This window comes from Bubalus bubalis, chromosome 3 (assembly GCF_019923935.1).
Source record: "Bubalus bubalis isolate 160015118507 breed Murrah chromosome 3, NDDB_SH_1, whole genome shotgun sequence".
Classification (NCBI taxonomy): Eukaryota; Metazoa; Chordata; class Mammalia; order Artiodactyla; family Bovidae; genus Bubalus; species Bubalus bubalis.
Window position 1 is genome coordinate 33,397,470 of NC_059159.1, and position 21,035 is coordinate 33,418,504.

The window sequence follows — 21,035 nt, forward strand, 5'->3', positions numbered from 1 at the left end:
TATAAAAGACAGAGAGGAGAAGACACAGACACCCCAAAGGCAGAGACTGGCCTGGTGTGGCCACAAGGTCCCCAAAGCTGGAAGAGACAGAAAGGACACGCTCCCCGCTGACACCTTGAATTTGAGCTGGTCTCCAGAACTCTGAGGGAGTACGTGTGTCTGTGGTTTGCAGCCACCGGTTTGGCGATCGATCCTTTGCTAAGGCAGCCCCAGGCAACCAACGCAAAGAGTGCCTAAACGGGAGGTTCGGTCCAGGAGGTGGGGGCGGGGGTCGCTAGGGGGCAGGTCCTGTGGGATGGGAGGAAGAATTTAGGTTTAGAAATGTAGAATTTGTGACTCTAAGATGTCAAGGAGCTGAAAGGATAGCAGCCGGGCTCACAGAAAATACTCAAAAAATGATAGCTATTCTCCTTATTACTTAGTTTTGGAATGCTCTGATATTACAAGGACTGGCTCCTCTTAAGTATGTTTGGTTTTGCTGGAATCTTGGGAGGGCAAACAGTTTGAAGCTCTGCCAGGACACAGGGCAAAGTGCAGCTCTGTGTCAGCAACACCCCAGCGGGGACCAGCACTTCCTGGTACAAAGTTCTGTTTGTCCCTCTTCACCTCAGGTTGATACCAACCTCGTACCCACCTGGAAAGGCTACAGCACAGCCACATAGGACAGGTAGCCCAGGGGAGGACCTCCGGCCCTCTGCCCTCTCTTCCCTCCTCCCGGCAGGGCTGTTGGTGGCAGAAGCTCGCCACCTTGTGGACACCCACAGTTCTCTGTCTGAAATCAGAATCAGGCTTGGAGAGAAGGGGCTGCAAAGACCTACCTAAGTAAGTAAGTAAGTGAAGTCGCTCAGTCGTGTCCGACTTTTTGCAACCCCATGGACTGTAGCCTACCAGGCTCCTCTGTCCATGGGATTTTCCAGGCAATAGTACTGGAGTGGATTGCCATTTCCTTCTCCAGCAGATTTTCCCAACCCAGGGATCGAACCCAGGTCTCCCACATTGTAGACAGACGCTTTACCGTCTGAGCCACCAGAGAAGTCCTACCTACCTACCTCCATATATAGCCTCGTTTTATCAGGCTCTGCAAGTCAAGGTCTGGGTGGAAAATCTCTCTGATCTTGAAAATATCTAAGAAATAAGGAAGATGGCTCCAAGCAGGCCCTGAGGGACGGCCCCTCCTGCCTGTGTCTCAAGGTCTCCTCCCCAGGCTATGTGGCAGGAGCGGCTACTTCTCTCTCATGGGTGGGAGAGCCTTGGCCCCACCCAGACCACGGCTTCCACAAACCCAGAAGAAACCTCCCCATTGGCTTGGAGATATCCAGTTCTGACTCAAAGCGCAGAGAGCTGGGGTCTTTCTCAACCAGTGTATTCAAAGGCTAGTCTATGCCTCGGTTTCTTCATCCATTCAATGGGGGTAATAGCAGTGTCTATGTAATTGATCTGTTGTGGACATGAAATGAGTTAACCTAAATAAAGTGCTCAGATGACTGCCTGAGCCAGCAGGCCCAATACCTGTTAACCAGTATGTGCCCCTCTCCCCACCCACCCCGTACCACCACCATCAAACCCAGCTTTCAGCAATATTCTTACATCTCAAGGCATCCCCACTCACTGTCAGATACCAGTGGTATCCAGGTATGCCAGGTGCTGTGGGAGGGGAATAAAAATAGGTAAGTTATAGTCCTTTCCTCCAGCAGTTGCGGGACAGTCCAGGAGCAGGGATGACACGCGTACACACCAGTGCCCCGCCTGCTCTCAGACGCCGCCACTGACCTGGTAGACTGGGGCAGTCCAGTGCCGTGAAGGCCCCTCCTGCCAGCCTTTCTGCAGAGGGAAGCCAGCACTGACAGGCCGCTGCTCCCTTCCAAACCTCGTCCTCCCTGAGGCAGGTAACACCACAGATGAGAAGGGAAAAAATGGAGTGACTTCTCAAGCAGAGCTCTCTGGGAAACTGGAGTCACTTAAACTTATTTCTCATGACTTCTCAGGCTAAGCTTTCTCTTCCCTGTGTTTGCAAAAGCTGGACAAACATACAGCAGGAGGATTTAGAGGATTTCAAGCATTGGCATAACTGTCAAATTGTGATTTTAAAGTCATCATTCTGTGTTGTGAGTGGTAAAAAAAAAAAAAAAAAAAAAAACCCACCCACACAGGGTTATATAGAAGAAGGGACTGTGCTGACTCACAAAGCTGAAGGGTGGTGAGATGTTCCCAGTGGGGCTAGACCCAGAGCCTCATGTGATGTTACCAGGTACCCGCCTTCTTTATCTCTGAGCTCTGCTTCCCCCACCTGGACTCAACCTCAGAAAAGCTTTCTCCCAGCAGCTCTACTTTACACAGTACCAGCTCAACCCACTTCTCTTTAATGCTTCAGCTAGGGTTACTGGATTTAGCAAATATTTGGGACACACTTAAAATAAAAAAACTATTCCTTGTTGATCTGAAATCCAAATGCAACTAAACATCCTGTATGCTATCTGGCAATCCCCCCTCCAGTACAGGTCCTAGGACTGCATCTGGGCGATCTGAATCACATACCACCTCAGACCCAGTTGCTATGGTCAGGAGGATGGGCTGTGCCCGCTGGCAGACAAGGGTCACCTGCCTGTCTCATGTCAGCCCTCCTAGTACACGTGCCCTGATGTTGGCAGACAGGGTCCCTCCCCAATAACTGGGATGCTGACCCTAGAGGCAGGGGGTAAACTCTGCACCAGCAAAAACAACAGATGTCCACACAATGGCCATGAATGTCCTGGTCAACACTGAGAACAGAAAACTCTGGGTGGTTGTACAGCACAGAACAGTTTAGAAGGCATTTGCCCACCACTCTTTCTTGCCTCCCATACCTATGTTTGGCTGGCAGAGCGGGTACTGTGATCACTTCCTGTATTTCTTTGTAAGACCATCACAACAAAGTACCACAGACTGGGGCAGTGAAGCAGCAAACACCTACCATCTAACTATACTTCTGGAGGCTGGGAGGGCAAGATCAGGGTGTCAGCAGGCTTGTTTTCTCCCGAGGCCTCTCTCCTTGGTCTGCAGATGGCTGTCTTATCGCTATGTCCTCAGTATATGTCTGTGTATATATCTCTTCCTGGATACTGGTCATATGGGATAAGGGTTCACCCATGTGACCTCATTTGACCCTAATTTTCTCTTTAAAGACCCAATCTTCGAACCTTCCTGGAAGTGCGCACAGCAAGCCCCCTTTGTGGTCCCTACACCAAATAAGGGGGCCAGGCAGCCCGTGTTTCTGAAATAAGCATTCTCTGAAAGGAATGAAACAGAGAAAGAAAGAAAGAAAAAACCCTAAAAGAGTTTTAGGAGATTTAGCAAAAAGGAGAGGAGCACAGGAGTACACGCTCATGATTTGAAGGGATTAAGACTTTTTAGAACAGCAAAAATGATGAGGCCTATGGATGTGTAAATGAGCCCCACGAAGAACTAATCAGAAAAAAAAAAAAAGGCCCGTAAAACAAGCGAGGGGAGAACAGTGAATATTTCAAGTGTCTTTAGTTCATAAGAAATTCATGAGCAAAACGTGTGGAGATCTTGTTGGTTTTGGTGGTGGGAAAGAATTGTAAATATGTATAATATGTAAATACCTCTGATAATAAAAGCCCATGAAGATTAACGAAGCTGTCTTCAGAAAAGCTGTGAGCTGTATGAGATGCTAATATCACTGCCGTCACTCTAAGAAATTACCATAATGCTTACAGCGCTTTGAAAGTTTCCGAGCTTTGAAAAGAAACGCATAAACACTAACCAGAAGGCGCGCACTCACACGCATACACACACACACACCTTTTTTTCTCATTCCTTCGTTCGTCTCTCCCTCCCTTCTAATCTCTAATTTTTTTTTAAATATGAGGAAGACAGCCTTAGTGAAAACTGGTGTTGGAGTTGCAGCTCTCTGACTTCAAGTGCAAATTCCTGCCCCCACGGACCAGCTGTGAAATGCTGGGACAGCCACGCGGGGGCCCTCGGACTCACGCTCCGCGTCTGTGAAATGGGCAGACCCCCCCCCCCCCCCCCCCGTCTCCCCACGTTTGGGGAGGAGCGAATGGGGACACTCAGGGAGGCCCGCTCGGCGGCTCTCCCGCCCCGGCGCGCGCCGGCCCGTGGCCCCGGAGCTTCCGGCGAGCGAACGGGCGGGGCGGGAGGAGGGGCCAGAGGTGGACCGCCCCGCCCGGTGGACCTGCGCCCCGTCCGGACCGGTCTGTCCCGGCCCGGCCCGGCCCGGCCCGTCCGCCCGACCATGGCGCCGGCGGCGGGGTGCGGGGCGCGGGGCCTATGGCGCGCCTGCAACTGGCTCATGGGCGCCTTCTTCGCGCTGGCGGCCTGTGTGCAGGTCAGCGCCCCGGGCCGGGCGGGGGCGGCGGGAGGGGAGCCCCGGGCTCCGACTCCAGGCCGGTTGCGGTGTAGACCGACCGACCGGCGGGGTCGCAGAAGCCAGCCCGGTACGGGCAGGGCGGGAATTAGGGTTGATGCTTAAGGAACCCCAACCCCATCTGGGCTGAGACACAGATGAGGTCACATGATCCCGTTTGCTCACTGGCTGGAAGGAGCTGGTTTGGCGCGTGTCTCTTTGCGGGGTACCTTTATAAAAAGGCAGCCCGGGGGCAAGGCTGTGCACAGCTCGGAGAGCAAGCAGAACAAAAACCCTCACAGCTAATTATCCTTTCAAGTAAGATCTGGGGCCTCCTCGCGATAGCTTTCCTCATTTCTTGAGGCTGGAGGGCCGTTTAAACACCCATTCTGGGCTTGGCCCACACTTCGCAGAGCCTCTGTGCACTTCTTTACAAAATAAGTGTGGCTGTGTGTTCAAACCAGGTGCTGGGGTCAGCCAGAAACACCCCCCCACACACACACACAGCCAGAAGCACCCGCTACACACATACACACACAACCCCATCAACTAGACTGTCTTACTCCTGTCCTCCTGTTGGGCTTAGCTAATTGCTGACATGAATGAAGACCAGACCAAATACTGGAATAGAACTGTGACAGCCTGGGGCTAATGCTGCTGTTCTGGCATTCCAGGTGAACGATCCGGATGCAGAACTGTGGGTGGTGAGTATGGCCTGCTCTCCCATGCCTAAAAGAATCAGGGAACTGCAGGAAACATGCAGTGTGTCTGTTTGCCTTCCTCCCTGCTTCCTGTACTTAAGAGCTTAGAAATCAAAAGTAAGCGCCTTTTCCTAAAATATTAGGAGGAAAAGTGAAAGTGTTTGTTACTCAAGCTTATCTGACTCTTTGCCACACTATAGACTGTAGGCCGCCAGTCTGGAGTGGGTAGCCAGTGTCTTCTCCAGGGGATCTTCCTGACCCAGGGATCGAACCTGGGTCTCCTGCATTGTAGGCAGATTCTTTACCATATGAGCCACCAGGGAAATGTGAAAACATTAGGAGGAGAAGGATCAAATTGAGAATTCAGAATTTTAGAGAGATACAGGGGCCTTTCAGCTGTATTCCCTTTGAATAAAACAGGCCAACTGAGAACACTTTTCTGAAGACAGAGTAGACCTCTCAAGGTCATGTGAACCAATCCTCATGAATTTCTACCCAGAAACTCCAACAAACGTTGGACCAGAAAATGGCAGGCTTAAGGTTTGTGGTTCTGCTAATTCAGTGAGTTATATTCACAAAAAGTAATTAAAGCCCATAAAACCTACAGTATATATTGAACTGATGCTCTGACTAAACCATTTAGAGGAGGGGGGAATTTGTTCCACACATTTTCTGAAATATCTGGATTTTGTTTCTTTTAATAGAGGCATCTAAGACTATACAATATCACTCACGAGATGATCTTAAGCTTTGGAATAATGTTGACTTTGTACAAGTAGCAACAAGTAAAAGCATTTGGAATGACAGTATATATAATATCACATATAAATATAACCACATTCTGATATTCTTATTGTCCAGATTCTCATGTCCCTGCATCATATCAAACTGCCTCTTCCTCAGGACTCTGGTCCATGTCCTTAATTCCAAATGTTATTTCTTCTGCAGTTCCAACTATCCAGCTTAATGGTGAATTTCCAAAAGACTCCTAGATCCGTCCACCAGTACGTCACACTGACTCCTCTAATACACACAAGGTCCTTTTCAGCATCTTTCCTTCCAAAACCCACTTTTCCTCCTGACTCACCATTTCTGTTATCAGCAGAGTCATTCTGAGTCATCCTTTCTCAAAACCTCAGCCATCTCTAATATCTCTGTTTTCTTACCACTGTCTTTGCTGCTGCTAAGTCACATCAGTCGTGTCCAACCCTTAGCGACCCCATGGACTGCAGCCTACCAGGCTCCTCCGTCCATGGGATTTTCCAGCAAGAGTACTGGAGTGGGGTGCCATTGCCTTCTCCAACCACTGTCTTTGAGTTCCCCTCAAAAAAACAAAATGAAGAACAATCCAACAAAAAGCAGTGTAGGTCTAATTGCTTATCTGTACAGTATCTGTACATTTTACCCTTTACATCATGCTTGGATGATGAAATATAAGCATCAACACCAGACCCCCACAGACATCCTCACTCACCTCCAGCTTAACCCCCCATTACCTCCCATGTGGACCCTTATGGGTCCTTTCTAATACTTTGAGCTGCCTCTAATCTCTTACATTCCTATAATTCCTCCCACATATTGCTTCCTGATTCAGAAACTTTTGTCACTTCCCAAGACGTCTAAGTTGGCCCTCCACAATATGGCCCTAACCTACCTTCCCAACTTGGTCTTGGAAGCCTAGTCCACCTATAGTACTTCTGGCACTTGCCCTGAGAATTCCTGTGTCAGACTCTTATTCAGGTGTTCAAGTCTATCTCAAATGCCATCTCACCACAAAATCTCTCCACCTCTTTCCCATAAGTCCCAAGCATCCTTCCTTTGAACCTTCACTGTAGCACTAACTCATTCTGCTTTGCATTGGAGTTGGCTCTGTATATGCCAGCTCCCAGGGGTCAGGGGCCAGTTCCCTCTTCTTGCTTGGCAACCTAGCATAGAGCTTTCCTATGGCAGTCCTTCCCAGACTGACTCTTAGAGTGGAAGAATGAACACCCAGATGAACTGACACTCGGTTACTGGGTCCTGGGGGCTTGTACTGTACCTGACTGATGTTCATGTTCCCTACCACAAATTGCGCATGGAGTATACTTATATCAGGATACATACAGGAGCAAATAACAGAATATCTGACTAGCATCAGGTTATAAACATACAGACCATCTCATGAGAAGAAGTCTAGAGGCAGCTGCTTAATGGTCAACAGTGTCATCAAGGACCTGTGCTTGCTTGCTTGTTTCTCTGCCAATCCTCAATGGGTAGGTGATATATCCTCATGTTTACAAAATGGCTGCTGCAGCTCCAGACATCTCATCCCTAGACAAAAGCATCACAAGTAGGAAGAAACAAGGCAGGAGGCAAAACCAGTTTTCCTCCTGTGCTTTTTCTTCATCAAGGAGCAAACGTTTCCCAAGAAGCTCCCCAGACAGGCTGCTATCCAGTTAGTACATATTACTACTAATAAGGCTTATGGTCTAGGATCCATCCTGCTTGGTCAGTACCCATGAATATTGAGTGTTAAGGGCTCTGCATATCAGCCTTGCCTCCAGAAGACTTTTCCGTACATTTCATTGCTGGAACATGATGGCCCCTCACTGCTAAAAAGGGTAAGAAAACAAATTGGCTTTTTTAGTTTTTATAGTGACAGGGAGACGGAGAGCATTGTTAGAAATGACTGTCATGGGTCTCAGTGGCTATATGTTCAATTAAACTAAATACAGTAAATAAATATTACAATACCCTTTAGTTTAAAAAATCCACGAAAAAAGATAAAAGACCATTATATTTGGACTCTACTGAGTTCATTACTGAGTGTTTATACTATGCATTGTTTTTACTTGTGTACTAAAAACAATTACTTTCAGTCTCTCTGCATGTAAAAAAAGAAAATCCTTAATCTCATTCAAAACAGAGATTAAGCATTTAAATAAGGATTAACATGGCACAGCTACCATGGGAAACGGATTACTTAAAGGTTTGTCCTGTTCATGTGTTTACAATACACTGAAATAAGACCTTAGACCCTTTAATCACAGATATCTGTTATACTTAAATGCACATTTAAAAGTCTCTGCCAAACACTTCTTATGGAGAGCACAGTTAAATACTGTATGATGTGTATGTGTTTAATTTCTGTCTGCCTGTCTCCGTCTCTCCCTCAGTTGCAAAGTCATGTAGGTTTTCACTGGGGGAACTAACTAACCCCTTACTGCTCTAAGTGTGGTCCTTGGAACAACAGCAGCAGTGTCCCCTGGTCTTATTAGAAAAGCAGAATCTTGGGCCCTACCCCAGACCTCTGGAATCAGATCTGCATTTTAATCAGACCTCCAGATAATTCATATGCACACTAACGTCTGGTCTAACCCTCAGCAGCATGGCTGTCCTTGCAAATGTCGGTACCTGCTGATACTCCAGTCATCACTGGGGACCCTTTGGGAGGGATGAACATGGTCTGTAATACAGATACCATCTCTCCCCAGGGTCAAGACAGGTGTGTTTTCACAGTGACAGCAGATCACTTAAAATGTTGAGCCCTGACAACGTCCAGATAAACTAGTGGTTTCTAACTAGCCATCACGATTGATGTGGCTCATAGCTACATTCTGGGGAGGCCCCCATGCTTCTTATAAACCTCCCACCTCTGCTTGTCCTCTGCCCACGATACATAAGCAATAGGTTTTTCTAGAATCTGCCTGCTTGCTGTGAATGAGGCCTCTTCAGGGCCAGTCTTCGCAACTCCAAACCAGGTTATCAGTTTCAGAAATGAAGAACCTGATCTTATTGGGCACATGTGATCCATACACTGTTAGTAAACTTTCTGTGGTCTCACTTGCAGATGGAGTATGGGGCTGGATGGCCCATGGGTCTAGACTCAGCAGGGCCACGTAGCTCATTATGGCTGCTCAAGTCCTACTTTTCATAGAGCAATTTTTGAAAAGTAGGGGAAGGCCATTTAGGCGTGGGTGTCGCTTGGGAGAGATTAGGAGGTCACTGTGTCCTGAGATCAAAGCTCTGCTCACTGCTAGAGCTTGAAAATGAATAAGTCTTTCCTGGAAGAGCCTACGGTCTAGGAAGAAGGCAGGTAAAATGACACCGTGACACGGTAAGTGCTGTAAAAGCCGAGGGTACCACTTCCTTGGCTGTTCCTAAAAGCTGGAGGTAAATCATGGCACGTGGGACCACCACTGGTGTCATCTTCCTTTACTCCCTAAACGTCTCGGAACATCTCCTATATTGGGCATCCTTCTTACCCCTGTAATTTCCTTTCTGCTCACAGGTTATGTATACGATTCCTGCCACTCTGACCCTGCTTGTTGGACTTAACCCTCTTGTCACAGGTATGAACCTTGAATTCTCAATGGTAATATGGAACATCAGATTTCCTTTTAATAACGAGAGTCTGTCTGCCCAACTCCCAGTAAAAAAACTGGAGCCCTCCATGTCTTTCTTCTTCCTTCTGATCCTAAGAGGAGGCGAATTCCAATCTAGATCATCCCCTTCCATCTTCAGGAAGACTTGATGCGGACGTGCCATACTAAGACAGGCTTTATGCACTTGGATCCCAGCATCTCTGATGCTGATGTGGAACAGCCCGAGAGAGATGGGCTTCAGTCACTGCGCTTATTTCTTAAGCCACTAAGCTAATGGAAAATCAGCAACAATCAAACTGCTAACTTTGTTTCCATACTCAGTGGGGATCAATGTCTATTATTTATCTACTCTATACAAATCCTTCTCCCAGTACCACTCTGGTTCATCACTTTCTGATTTTCAATTCATTCAAAATGAATGAACTGCTATGTATCTGAATTGCTTCTATTATATAGAAACTGTCTATAATGTCTGTAACAAATCTCTGGATTTCTCATTAATACATATTGCCCTTTCTAGTCTCCCTGTGTACCTTCACAGTGAAAGTGAAAATGAAGTCGCTCAGTTGTGTCCAACTCTTTGTGACCCTATGGAATGTAGCCTGCCAGGCTCCTCCATCCATGGGATTTTCTAGACAAGAATACTGGAGTGGGTTGCCATTTCCTTCTCCAAGGGATCTTCCCAACCCAGGGATCGAACCTGGGTCTTCTGCATTGCAGGTAGATTCTTTACCATCTGAGCTACCAGGGAATCCATCACAGTAACTCCAGCAATTTCCTGCACACTTTTATATGTTTCCTCCATCTAGACTGTAGGCCCTTTAAAAACAGGATCATGTCTAACTCATGTACCCAATGCTTGCTGAGTCAATGAATGGCTGTATAACACAGAGGCTTTATCGTGTATTTGTTTCATAACTTTCTCCTTGAACTCCTTACACATATATATCCCAGGTGAGAATACATATAAAACATTCACTTAAAACAGCTGGCTTGTATGGGCCACAGGTCACCAACCTCAGTCAGGGGCAAAACATAGCTGCTTCACCTTTTATGGCCCTAAAAATTCATTAAACCTAAATTGGACAGTTTTATTCTATAAAAGTGTCTTATAGCAGAAAAAATTTTTCACTGTTTACTCATATTTTCTTACTAGTGGAGAATATCAGTCCTGCAGGTTATTCTTCACTTTCTTTAAATTAGCTTCTACTAGTGGGGCTGGAAATTTCTCAGGGCCTTAGAATAAAGACGAATGATTCCCGCCTGGGTGGGGAAAACTCCCATCGCGCAGATGTACAGGCTGCTTGTACAGCCCTCTAGAACTCTGTTTACATCTTTAAGGTGTATCCATTAGGGCTCTGTTAGTTGCAAGCAATGAAAAAATACTCAACTCAAATGGCCTATAAGCTGAAGCGAGATGTACTGGGATCCTTTACTGAAAAGACTGGGGCAGTGCTGGCTTCAGGCGCCAGTGGCGGCTCAGAACTTACACTTCTCTGCAGTCTTAGTTGCACATCAGCTGCACTTCAGCCCTGGGCTCCACGTGGTGGCCCTGCCGCTCAAAGGTCACAGCTTCACCATGCTAGGTCCAACAGAATCTAGAATCCACTTCCCTGATCGCTCCGCAAAAGCTCAGGATGGAGCTGGTGCTCCTGATTGGTTGTCTGTTCATCCTGAGACAAATCACTGTCACCAAAGGGATGGAATACATTGACCTTGTTAGTGTCCAGTCGTCTGGGACACCGGGATGTGTGTGGGAGAGTGTGGCAAGGGTGGTTCCCCAGAGAAAAGACGGGTCGTCAGCATCCAAATGGGAGATTATGGACAACCAAAATAATAAATGTCCACTTAAGTTTATAAGTATTGTTTTCACTTCTGTTTTAACCTTTTGATTTGAGGACAAATCAAAACAACAGCCAAAAACCCCCCAGCCTTTTCTGTATGCTTTCCCTGAAGGCAGATGAAAAGCCAATACAAAGAAATCTTGTTTCTCTGGGGCGTGGTTCCATGATTAACAGCACCAGGATGTCTGTTTTTAGGTAACTTTATTTGGAAGAGTGTGTCTGCAATACACATATTCCTTTGTGTCCTGTGGGCTATCAGCTTGGCATACAACCTCTTGCTTCATAAGAAACAGAACCTCTTGCATGAAGAGGAAGGCAGGTGAGTAAGTGGTGGTTTTCACCGTTCGGAGTGGATGGGGAAGAACTGAGAAATGTGTGTCTTCACAACACCTTATCTTGGTGATTTAACTCCCCCAATACTTTGAGGAGGGCTTCCCTGGTGGCTCAGAGGTTAAAGCGTCTGCCTGCAATGCGGGAGACCTGGGTTCGATCCTCTGGATCGGGAAGATCCCCTGGAGAAGGAAACGGCAACCCACTCCAGTATTCTTGCCTGGAGAATCCCATGGACGGAGGAGCCTGGTGGTCTACAGTCCATGGGGTTGCAAAGAGTTGGACACGACTGAGCAACTTAACTTTATACTTTGAGGGGCAGGGAAGATATCTCCTTTACAAGCTAAAGAAACTGAGGCAGTGATGGAGCTGGAGCCAGGATTTAAACCCAGCACTGTCTACCACACTCTATGATCATTGCTACACATCACCTTATATGACCATCAGGCAGTTGGACCTTGGCCCCCCTTGTGGTGCCATAATGTTCAGTCCAGTCTAATGAGGTGAAAACTCTGTCAGCATCCGGGTTCAGTCCTGGTACAAGCCAACTCTTACAAGTGTGACTGGCCTCCACAGAGGGGGACCTCTGCCAGCCTTGCCCTTGTGCATCTCCTGTCCTCTGCACCCTCTGTCACCATCACTGGCTCTTGTTTTGTCACCTCTTCCACTGCTTCCCCCCTCCCCACCGGCTTTTGTCACCTTTTCCTCTGCTTCCCCCCACCCTTGATTCCCTGGCCTCACAAAGAGCCCCCGTTCCTTTCCTTTCTGTCCCACTGCTAACATCTGCCAACACCAAGATTGAGGGTCCTGTAGGTTAAGTCCCACTGGTTTTGTGCTGCTGTTACAGGCCCTAATCTTTGCAAACTACATCAGGTTGGGGATGGGAATGCAGACCAGATGGTTTGAATCAATCCCCATCTACTTGAAGCCAATGAGATTCAGTGAAATCAGAGGGGTTTCCAAGTGGTACTTGCCAAATACAATTATTTTCTACTCTGTGTGGAAGATACGACCTTTAAACAAATATTTCTAGAGGCATATGCTGCTGCTGCTAAGTCGCTTCAGTCGTGTCCGACTCTGTGCGACCTCATAGACGGCAGCCCATCAGGCTCCACTGTCCACGGGATTTTCCAGGCAAGAGTACTGGAGTGGGTTGCCATTTCCTTCTCCAATGCATGAAAGTGAAAAGTGAAAGTGAAGTCACTGAGTTGTGTCCGACTCTTCGCGACCCCATGGACTGCAGCCTACCAGGCTCCTCCGTCCATGGGATTTTCCAGGCAAGAGTACTGGAGTGGGGTGCCATTGCCTTCTCTGCTAGAGGCATATACCCATCCCCAAATCATTAGACTGACTCATTCGACAAATCCTCCCTGTCCTCTAAGACATGACCTGATCTCCTACAATGTGTACTTGAACTACCGATTTGAGCTCAACCTGCCTAACACTGACCCCTCTAAGACAATATGAAGAGAGTGCCTGATCAAATCTGGGATTATCTTCTTGACTGTAGTTGTTTCTCTGTTCATCTATAAATTGGGAAACAATCATGAAGTTCATATCTGCCTCATAAGATGAAGTTTATTTTCATATAGGGCTTTAAAGGGTCTGACAAAAGTAATTTATGAGTCATGGCCAGACTTGAAAGTATTTTGTAGATGCTTGTATCTTGGAGCAAGTCATCAGACAATCAGCAGAATCAAGTGTCATTGTAGATGCTCTGTATCTTGGAGGAAGTCATCAGACAATCAGCAGAATCAAGTGTCAGGGAGAAAATGGAATGATATGCATCTCACTTACAGCCTCTTCAAAAAAAATGAAATCTCTGCTATTTTGTAGGGAGCTGTTTGGTCTCGTGATCATCACAGCATGGCTGGGCCTGTGCCACAGCTCTTCAAAGTAAGTTTTCGACCCATCAGTTAAAATCAGATGTGCTCAAGTAGGTGAATGAGAATGTTGACACAAATGTAAACAGGAATCTTTTGAGAGAAATCTTCCCTTTCTGTAGGGGAAGCTAACAATAGTTGGCTGTGTTTCATGATCACTTATACTTTTGTGAATACCACAATACACAGTTTTCTGTGTCATCGCAGGGAGCTGCCAGTCTAAGAGGGTGTCCTTCAGGGAGAAAGTGATCTCAAAAGGAAGCTCAGAGATAGAGGAAAAGTGAGTAGCAAATAAAATATAAAACTGGAGGTATATATACGTGAATATTAACTTTGTAAAACAGTAATAGAAAAAGAAAAATACATGACAACTGAGCATGTAAGTTGGACGGGAAAAAAAATGGAGCTAAAGCAGTCTGGGGTCCTTGAATTATCTGGGAAGGGTAAAAGTACTAACTTATATCAGACTTTGATAAGTCAAGGATTCATGTGGTAATAATCTAGGAGAAAACCTTAGATTATTAGAAAAATAATTAAGAAAAATAATATTTAAAAAATCTTAGAAAAATAAGAGGTAACCACTAAGAGAAAAGGAGTATAGAAGGCAGGAAAGGAGAAGAGAAAAACACAGAACAGATGGGGAAACAGGAAGCAGATGTTAAGATACAGAATTACATTCAAATATATGATAAATTACATTAAATGTAAATATTCCAATAAAGATTCAAAGATTTTCAAAATGGATAAAAAGATTAAACACCCAACCAAACACTGCTTACAAAAGAGAACTCTTAAGTACACAGAATCAGAAAGATTGAAAGTCAACAGGTGGAAAAATCACAGTATACAAACACCAACCACATGAAAGTCTGTATAGACATTTTAATTTTAAAAAGTAGACTTTAAAATCAGCATTAGAGTAGAGGACTGTTTTTGGTAATGAAAAAATTTTTGTTTTTTTATTTTGAAATATCTAAACATATTCAAAAGCAGAGAGACTAATATAATGAATCAGATGTACTCATCACCCATTTTCAACATTTATTATATATCTAATCTTGTATCATCTATCACTATCCTGATTATTTTGAAATAAATCTCAAACATCATATTGTTTTATGTTTTATGTATTTCAGTATGTATCTCTAAAAGGTAAGCACTTAAAAAATAACCACTCTACCACCATCACACACACACAAATAAAACAGTAATTATTCAGTATTGAGTTGTGCAGCCAATGTTTACATTTCCACCACTGTATAAATGCTTGTTCCTCTGTGCTCCATATTTCCTATAAACTGGTGGTAAGATCACAGGCTTAGGCACAGGCTGGTCATCGTTGTTGTCTTCTTTTCTTCTTATCATCATCATCATCACCATCACCATCACCACCACCACCAAGCAAGACCACTTCATGGGTGGTGGTATGTACTTCCATCATAATGTACATCACACCTAGATGTTTCTCTGTAACATTATTATAAAATTTTGATGACCATTGCCTAAATCCACTAATTCATTTGAGTTGCAGAATGCTGATACTCTAATTATATCATTTCTTTTCCTGGAAAACTTCTAAAACTTCTACTTATCAATCATTTGACTACTCAGATACAAATCGTAAGAGGAAAAGGAGTTGATTCTCTTAATTTCCCATTTTTCAGAATAATGAGTTTTTCTTGCCTTGGCATCTTCCAGAAGTGACCAGTGAGTTTTATTTAACAGTACCATTATGAAGTCATAGATCTCAACATACTTGATGTTTTTTCAGTCCGCGGCAGTTGCTTAAACTGTTCCATCTTTGATCAGTGGCACTTATTTACGTTGGCTCCACAAGTTTAACATGATCCTAGTAAACTTTTAGTTTTTTGGGTCTTAGTAAATTTTGATTGCTTCCTTGCTTTCTGACAAAATGTTCCATGCTAAGATGTACATTTTATGCCACAGACCTGGAATCAACCATTTTCCCCAAAAGCCTTCATTACTTTTGGTAGCTAATAGTATTTAGAAGTCACATTCTGGGTATAAATGGTGCTCACTGCTACTGGGTTGAGTTCATTCTTTTTAGTGGTTAGAAGTAGGAAATTCACATATATGTACATATGTATGTGTGTGTATATACACACATACTCACGTGTGTATTGTGTCATAAATGTATATGCATACATATGTATGACTATATAAAATATATATAAAATATCTATATGTATATATATTTTTACACAGATACCTCAACACAACTCATCTGACTTATCTGACAATACAAACATAATCAGAATAACAATATAATTATGGAAAATAGGTACTTTGTGTTGTTGTTGTTAGGGAATATCTCTTTAAGGGATGCACATTCAAATTACGTGGGTTACTCTGTATGCTAATCTCACCAAGTGAATACATAGTTTATTTCATTTTACTTTAAATTTCTAGGGATACTTTATTTAAAATATATTGTTTTATAATTATGTAAAATATCTATATGGTTCTACATACAGATCTACAAAACAGAGGACATTCAAAGGGCTCTAACTTCTCTATCCCCAAAACCTAACTCCCCCCTTTTCTCTACAGGTAAACCTTTTTTCTACTTTGTGGTTTATCCTTCCATGCTTTCTTAATGGAGCAAATACATGCATTCACTGTTAGATAAAGTGGAAGCACATTATACACAATTGTACTCTTCATTTTACCCTTACACATCCTGGAGATCATTCTGTAGTATATGAAGACTTGTTGATATGTCCACAGTATATGCATCCAGCCCTCTACTGTTCAGACTGTATCCAATCGCTTGATAGTAAAAATGGTACCAACAGAGTGTATTGTCAAATTTCTGAAGTCTTACTAACTGGTTAGTTGAGAAACGGGTAGTAGCTTTCACGTGCATTTCTCTTATGGTGAGCATAAGGTGAGCGTGTTTTCATATGATGAAGAGCCATTTGCATTTCTTTTTCTATACACGTTAGTTCATCTCTGAGAGATGTAGGTTTAACCAGTTTCTAAGGCAGTTGGTCTTCTCTACTTTTAGAAGCTCTTTAGGGCTATTAACCCTCTGTCTGTGATATAAGATGAACATTCTTTTTTGCTTTTATTGTCCTTTTACTCTACTCATGCAAAGTATGCTTTGCCATGAAAAAAAACTTTAATGTATCCAAATTGATCAATCCATTCCCTTACTGCTTCTGGATCTGGAGTCACAGGTAGGAAAACTTTCCCTCCTCTCAGGTTTTAAGTAACTTACTTAAGTTTTCTCCTAATACATGTATGGTTTCATTTTTACATTTAAATCTTTGACCTGTTTAGAATTTATCCTAGTATAATGGCAAAAAGAATGGATGCAATATTATCTTTTTCCCCTTTGGCTCTCTGGTGATCTCAACACTACTTATTAATAAAAGGCATATATAATGAACATAGCCTCAAAACAGATAAAATAAATACTGACAAGCCAAAAAAGAAAAACTGAAAAATTAACAATCATTTTGGGAGACTTTAATACACTTTTTCCAGTTACTAACAGAACAAGAGGATTTTAAAAATCAATAAAGATATAGAAGACTAGCTACACAATAAAAAAAATTGACCTAATGGACATGTATAGAACACTAGCACCAAGAAGGGCAGAATTCACATTCTTTTCAAGTAAACATTGAATATTTACAAAAAGACTTCATGTTGAGCATGAAATAAGTCCCCCAAAATTTCAAAGAACTGTAATATGGAGCATGTTCTCTGACCACAGTACAATTAAGCTAGAAATCATTAACAAAAATAATAATATATAACCACTGTATGTTTGGAAATCAGGAAATACACTTCCAAAGAACATCTGGAAAAAATCACAATGAAAATTAGAAAATATTTTGAACTAAATGATAAAGAGAACACTACATATTAAAATTTGTGGGATGGTGGCTAAAAAGCATGCTTATGGGGTCATTTATAGCCTTAAATACATGTATTAGAAAAAAAAAAAAAAAAGGCTGAAAAATCAATGAGTTAAGCTTCCAAGAAGTTAAGAATTTTCCACAGAAGTAAGGAAAATAACAGCGAAATAAGCCCAAAGAAATAATGAGAAAATAAACACAAAAGCAGAAACCAATGAAATAAAAAGAAAAAATCAACATTTCATTCTCTGAAATGATTAATAATATTGATAAACCCTGGCAAGACTAAAAAGGTAGAAATAATTAGAGCAAGGAAAGGAAGGCACAAAACACCAATAATCAGGACTGAAAAAGAAAGTTATTACCCATGCAACAGACACTGCAAAAATCATAAGAGGAGATTAACAACTTTTTCCCAATAAATATGAAAATGTAGATGAAATGCACAAATTCACTGAAATACAATTTATCAGAACTGACACAGTAAGAAATACTCAGAATGGTCTCATAACTGTTAAAGGAATTGAGTAGATAACTTTTCCTAAAAGAAAACTCTAAATGGCCTAACTGCAGAATTCCACCTAATATTTAAAGAAATAATGCCAACCTTAAACAAACTTCTTTCAGAGAACAGAAAAAGAACGAATATTTTCCAGTTTATTTGTTGAGGGCAGAATAATCTGGATACCAAAACTTGACAAGAATGTTACTCCTACCACCCAAAAAAAGGAAAGAAAAAAAGAAATTATATAGCAGTCTCATTCATGACCACAGACGGGAAAACCTTAAACAAATTAGCAAATGAAGTCCTGCAATTCATGACCCAACCACCAAGTTGGTTTTTTTCTAGGAATACAGTTAGTTTAACATTTGAAAACCAAGCAATGTTTTTCACCAGATTAATGGAAAGAAAAAAATATCTATACAAAAAGAACATTTGATAAAATCCAATAACCACTTATAATAAAAACTCATAGAAACAGACTTACCCTGATAAAGGGTGGTGGTTGTTTAGTCGCTAAGTCGTGTCTGACACTTTATGAATCCATGGACTGTAGTCTGCCAGGCTCCTCTGTCCATGGAACTTCCCAGGCAAGAATATTGGAGTGGGTTGCCATTTCCTTCTCCAGGGGATCTTCTGGACCCAGGGATCAAACTCGTGTCTCCTGCATTGCAGGGAGATTATTTACCACTGAGCTCCCTGATAAAGGGTAGCTATACCAAAGAACAACCCTTAATGGGGAGCCGCTGAATACTTCCTCTGAGATCAGGAGTGAGAAGCGGCCACTGCTGCCACTTCTCACCACTGTTCTAGCTCTTGTCCTTGCCAGTACAATAAGGCAAGAAAAAGAAAGAAAAGGCCCAAGGATTGGAAGGGAAAAATTAAATTTTCCTTATTCACAGATAACATTAATTACATATGTAGAAAATTTTTTAAAAATCTAAAAGGTTCTTCAAATAGGTGATTTTGGCATGATTGCTGGATACTATGTCAATTTACTAAAATCTTATTTTTAATCAGCAATAACAGAAAACGATAAGAATAAAAAGTTACCATTTATAATATCAAAATATCAACACCCTAGGACTAAATATAGCAGAGAGATGCAAAATCCCTACCAAGCAAAACTATAAAAACTATAAAACATTATGGGAGAAATTAAAGATCTCAATATTAAAATAAAGAACACCTAAATGATTCTTTGTGAGTATACGATAAACCCATACTGGCAAAAGGATAAATGAATGAAACAAAGAGTCTAGAAACAGTTCCATGTACATATAGAACCTTGATTTAGGACAATGGTAGCGCTCTGGGGTAATCTTTACAATAAATAGTGATGGACTAATTGAATATCGATACAGAAAAAAGAGAAACAACCCCTACAACTTTCATAAAAATCGATTCTAGGTGGATTATAGATCTAATGTAAAAATCAAAACGATGAAGCTTTTAGAAAACATAACTTAGTATCTTCAAAATCTTGAGGAGAAAAAGTTTTCCTCAACGGGACACTAAAATCATTAGGTGAGGATCCATTTTAACACTGCTTAATCAATGATCTCAGTTCCTCACAAGACATTATTAAGTGAGCAGGAAAAGCTATGTAGAATACACATTAAAAAAAAAAAAAAGGATTTGCAGTAGGAACATATAAAGAACTACAAGAATTATATTCCAATTTAAAAAATTAAAAAACTGTATAAAAATGCAGTGATGTTGTATTAAATTCAGTCTTCATATTTGTTACCAAGCCAAATCATTATTTTTATTGGATTTTTGTTTCTAATCATTTTTGTGTGTCTGCAGGGCTCCAGGTGGTGGAAGAATTCAGCTGGCCATTGCTACCACAGTTGCTTTTCTCCCGTTTATCTCCTGGGTCTACATATATATAAACAAGGAGATGCGCTCCTCCTGGCCAGATCATTGCAAGACGGTGATTTAAACGAAGAATCCTGTTCTTAAAATCAGAGTTCTTGATTTTTTATAAACATGGTTGTAACAAGCTGACTTCCTAGGAATTTATTTCAGTTACTACTAGAGATGAATTTTTTTTTTTTTAATCCTGAGAACCAACACAGGACTGGATGGGACTAGTAAGAGAAGGATCTGACCTTCTGTTTTATCATAGTGTAGCAGCAAAGTTAAGAAAGATGAATTCCAACTCTGCTTCATCACTATCCATGTGACTTGGACAAATATATAAATCTACTTTAATTCTTTGTAATTAAAGAAGTCCAAAGATAATTGAAATTATCTTTTGGATAATTCTTTATCTGTAAATATCAGGCTGCCTACTTATTTATAGAATTGTGAAGATTAAAGTAGATAAAATGAGAGCATTCCAAACATAAAGACTTCTGCACAGGGGAACAGAGGGAAGCAGGGTTTGGATGATAGATAGGAGTTTAGGAGAGGGCTCTGGCCTTGAACTAACATCGTTAGACTGGACTGGCACCATGAATTAAATGAGATGCCATGAATTAAATGAGGACTTTGGGTGAACAAAGTGAACAACTATGTCTTGGAAAAAAAGGAAAGTTAGTTAGAATAAAGGAATTTGGGACCAAAAAGCAGCAGATAGGGAATATTAATTACCATGTAATTGAAAAGTTAAGACCAAAATCTATACACATATCCTTAACGAGTGTCAGAAGTAGCTCTGGAGAGATCACTTCAGAGCTGCACCATCTGGTGACCACAAGCCACATGGTGTATTGAGCACCTGAAATGTACTTACTGAAGAAGTTTTAATTTTTTGTTTTAATTTACAAACATCAATTATGAGGAAACTGATACATGTATTTGGAACACTTGGTTTAAGCTTGTTTGGAACAACTGAATTACGTGAATCCACTTCTTCAACTGTAAATTTTGTACCTAAATACAGACCAAGTTTTTCCAATGAAAAGTTATTGTCCAAATGGATGGATTATAAGCATAAAACACACACTACATTTGAAACTTAGTATAAAAAGAATGTAAAATATTTTTATATTGATTACATGTTGAAATAACATGAGATGTATTGGAATAAACAATTATATTATGAAAATTAATTTTATGTTTCTGTGTACTTCTTAAAATGTGCCTGCTGAAATATTTCAGATTACCAGGGTGGCTCCCAGGTTGTTTCTGTGGGTCAGCGCTGTTCTAAA

General features: G+C 42.2%; 1 protein-coding gene across 2 annotated transcripts; it reads left to right on the forward strand.

Moving 5' to 3' along the window:
- Nucleotides 1-4,045: 4,045 nt before the first annotated feature.
- Nucleotides 4,046-20,936, forward strand: TMEM220 (transmembrane protein 220). 2 transcript variants are annotated; one of them, XM_006054509.4, is made up of 6 exons: nucleotides 4,046-4,348; nucleotides 5,041-5,070; nucleotides 9,338-9,398; nucleotides 11,471-11,594; nucleotides 13,442-13,501; nucleotides 19,687-20,936. In XM_006054509.4, exons 1-6 carry the CDS (start codon nucleotides 4,061-4,063, stop codon nucleotides 19,820-19,822), a joined length of 699 nt encoding a protein of 232 aa, XP_006054571.2. In that variant the 5' UTR covers nucleotides 4,046-4,060; the 3' UTR covers nucleotides 19,823-20,936. The 2 variants fall into 2 exon arrangements, with proteins under 2 accessions (XP_006054571.2, XP_025136330.2); XM_025280545.3 differs by lacking the exon at nucleotides 13,442-13,501.
- Nucleotides 20,937-21,035: the final 99 nt, after the last annotated feature.

Coding starts and splice junctions, on each gene's coding strand:
- TMEM220 (XM_006054509.4), top strand. CDS start 4,061: ATGGGGACACTCAGGGAGGCCCGCTCGGCGGCTCTCCCGCCCCGGCGC. Junction 4,349..5,040: donor CGCTGGCGGCCTGTGTGCAG/GTCAGCGCCCCG, acceptor CTGGCATTCCAG/GTGAACGATCCGGATGCAGA. Junction 11,595..13,441: donor TTGCATGAAGAGGAAGGCAG/GTGAGTAAGTGG, acceptor GCTATTTTGTAG/GGAGCTGTTTGGTCTCGTGA.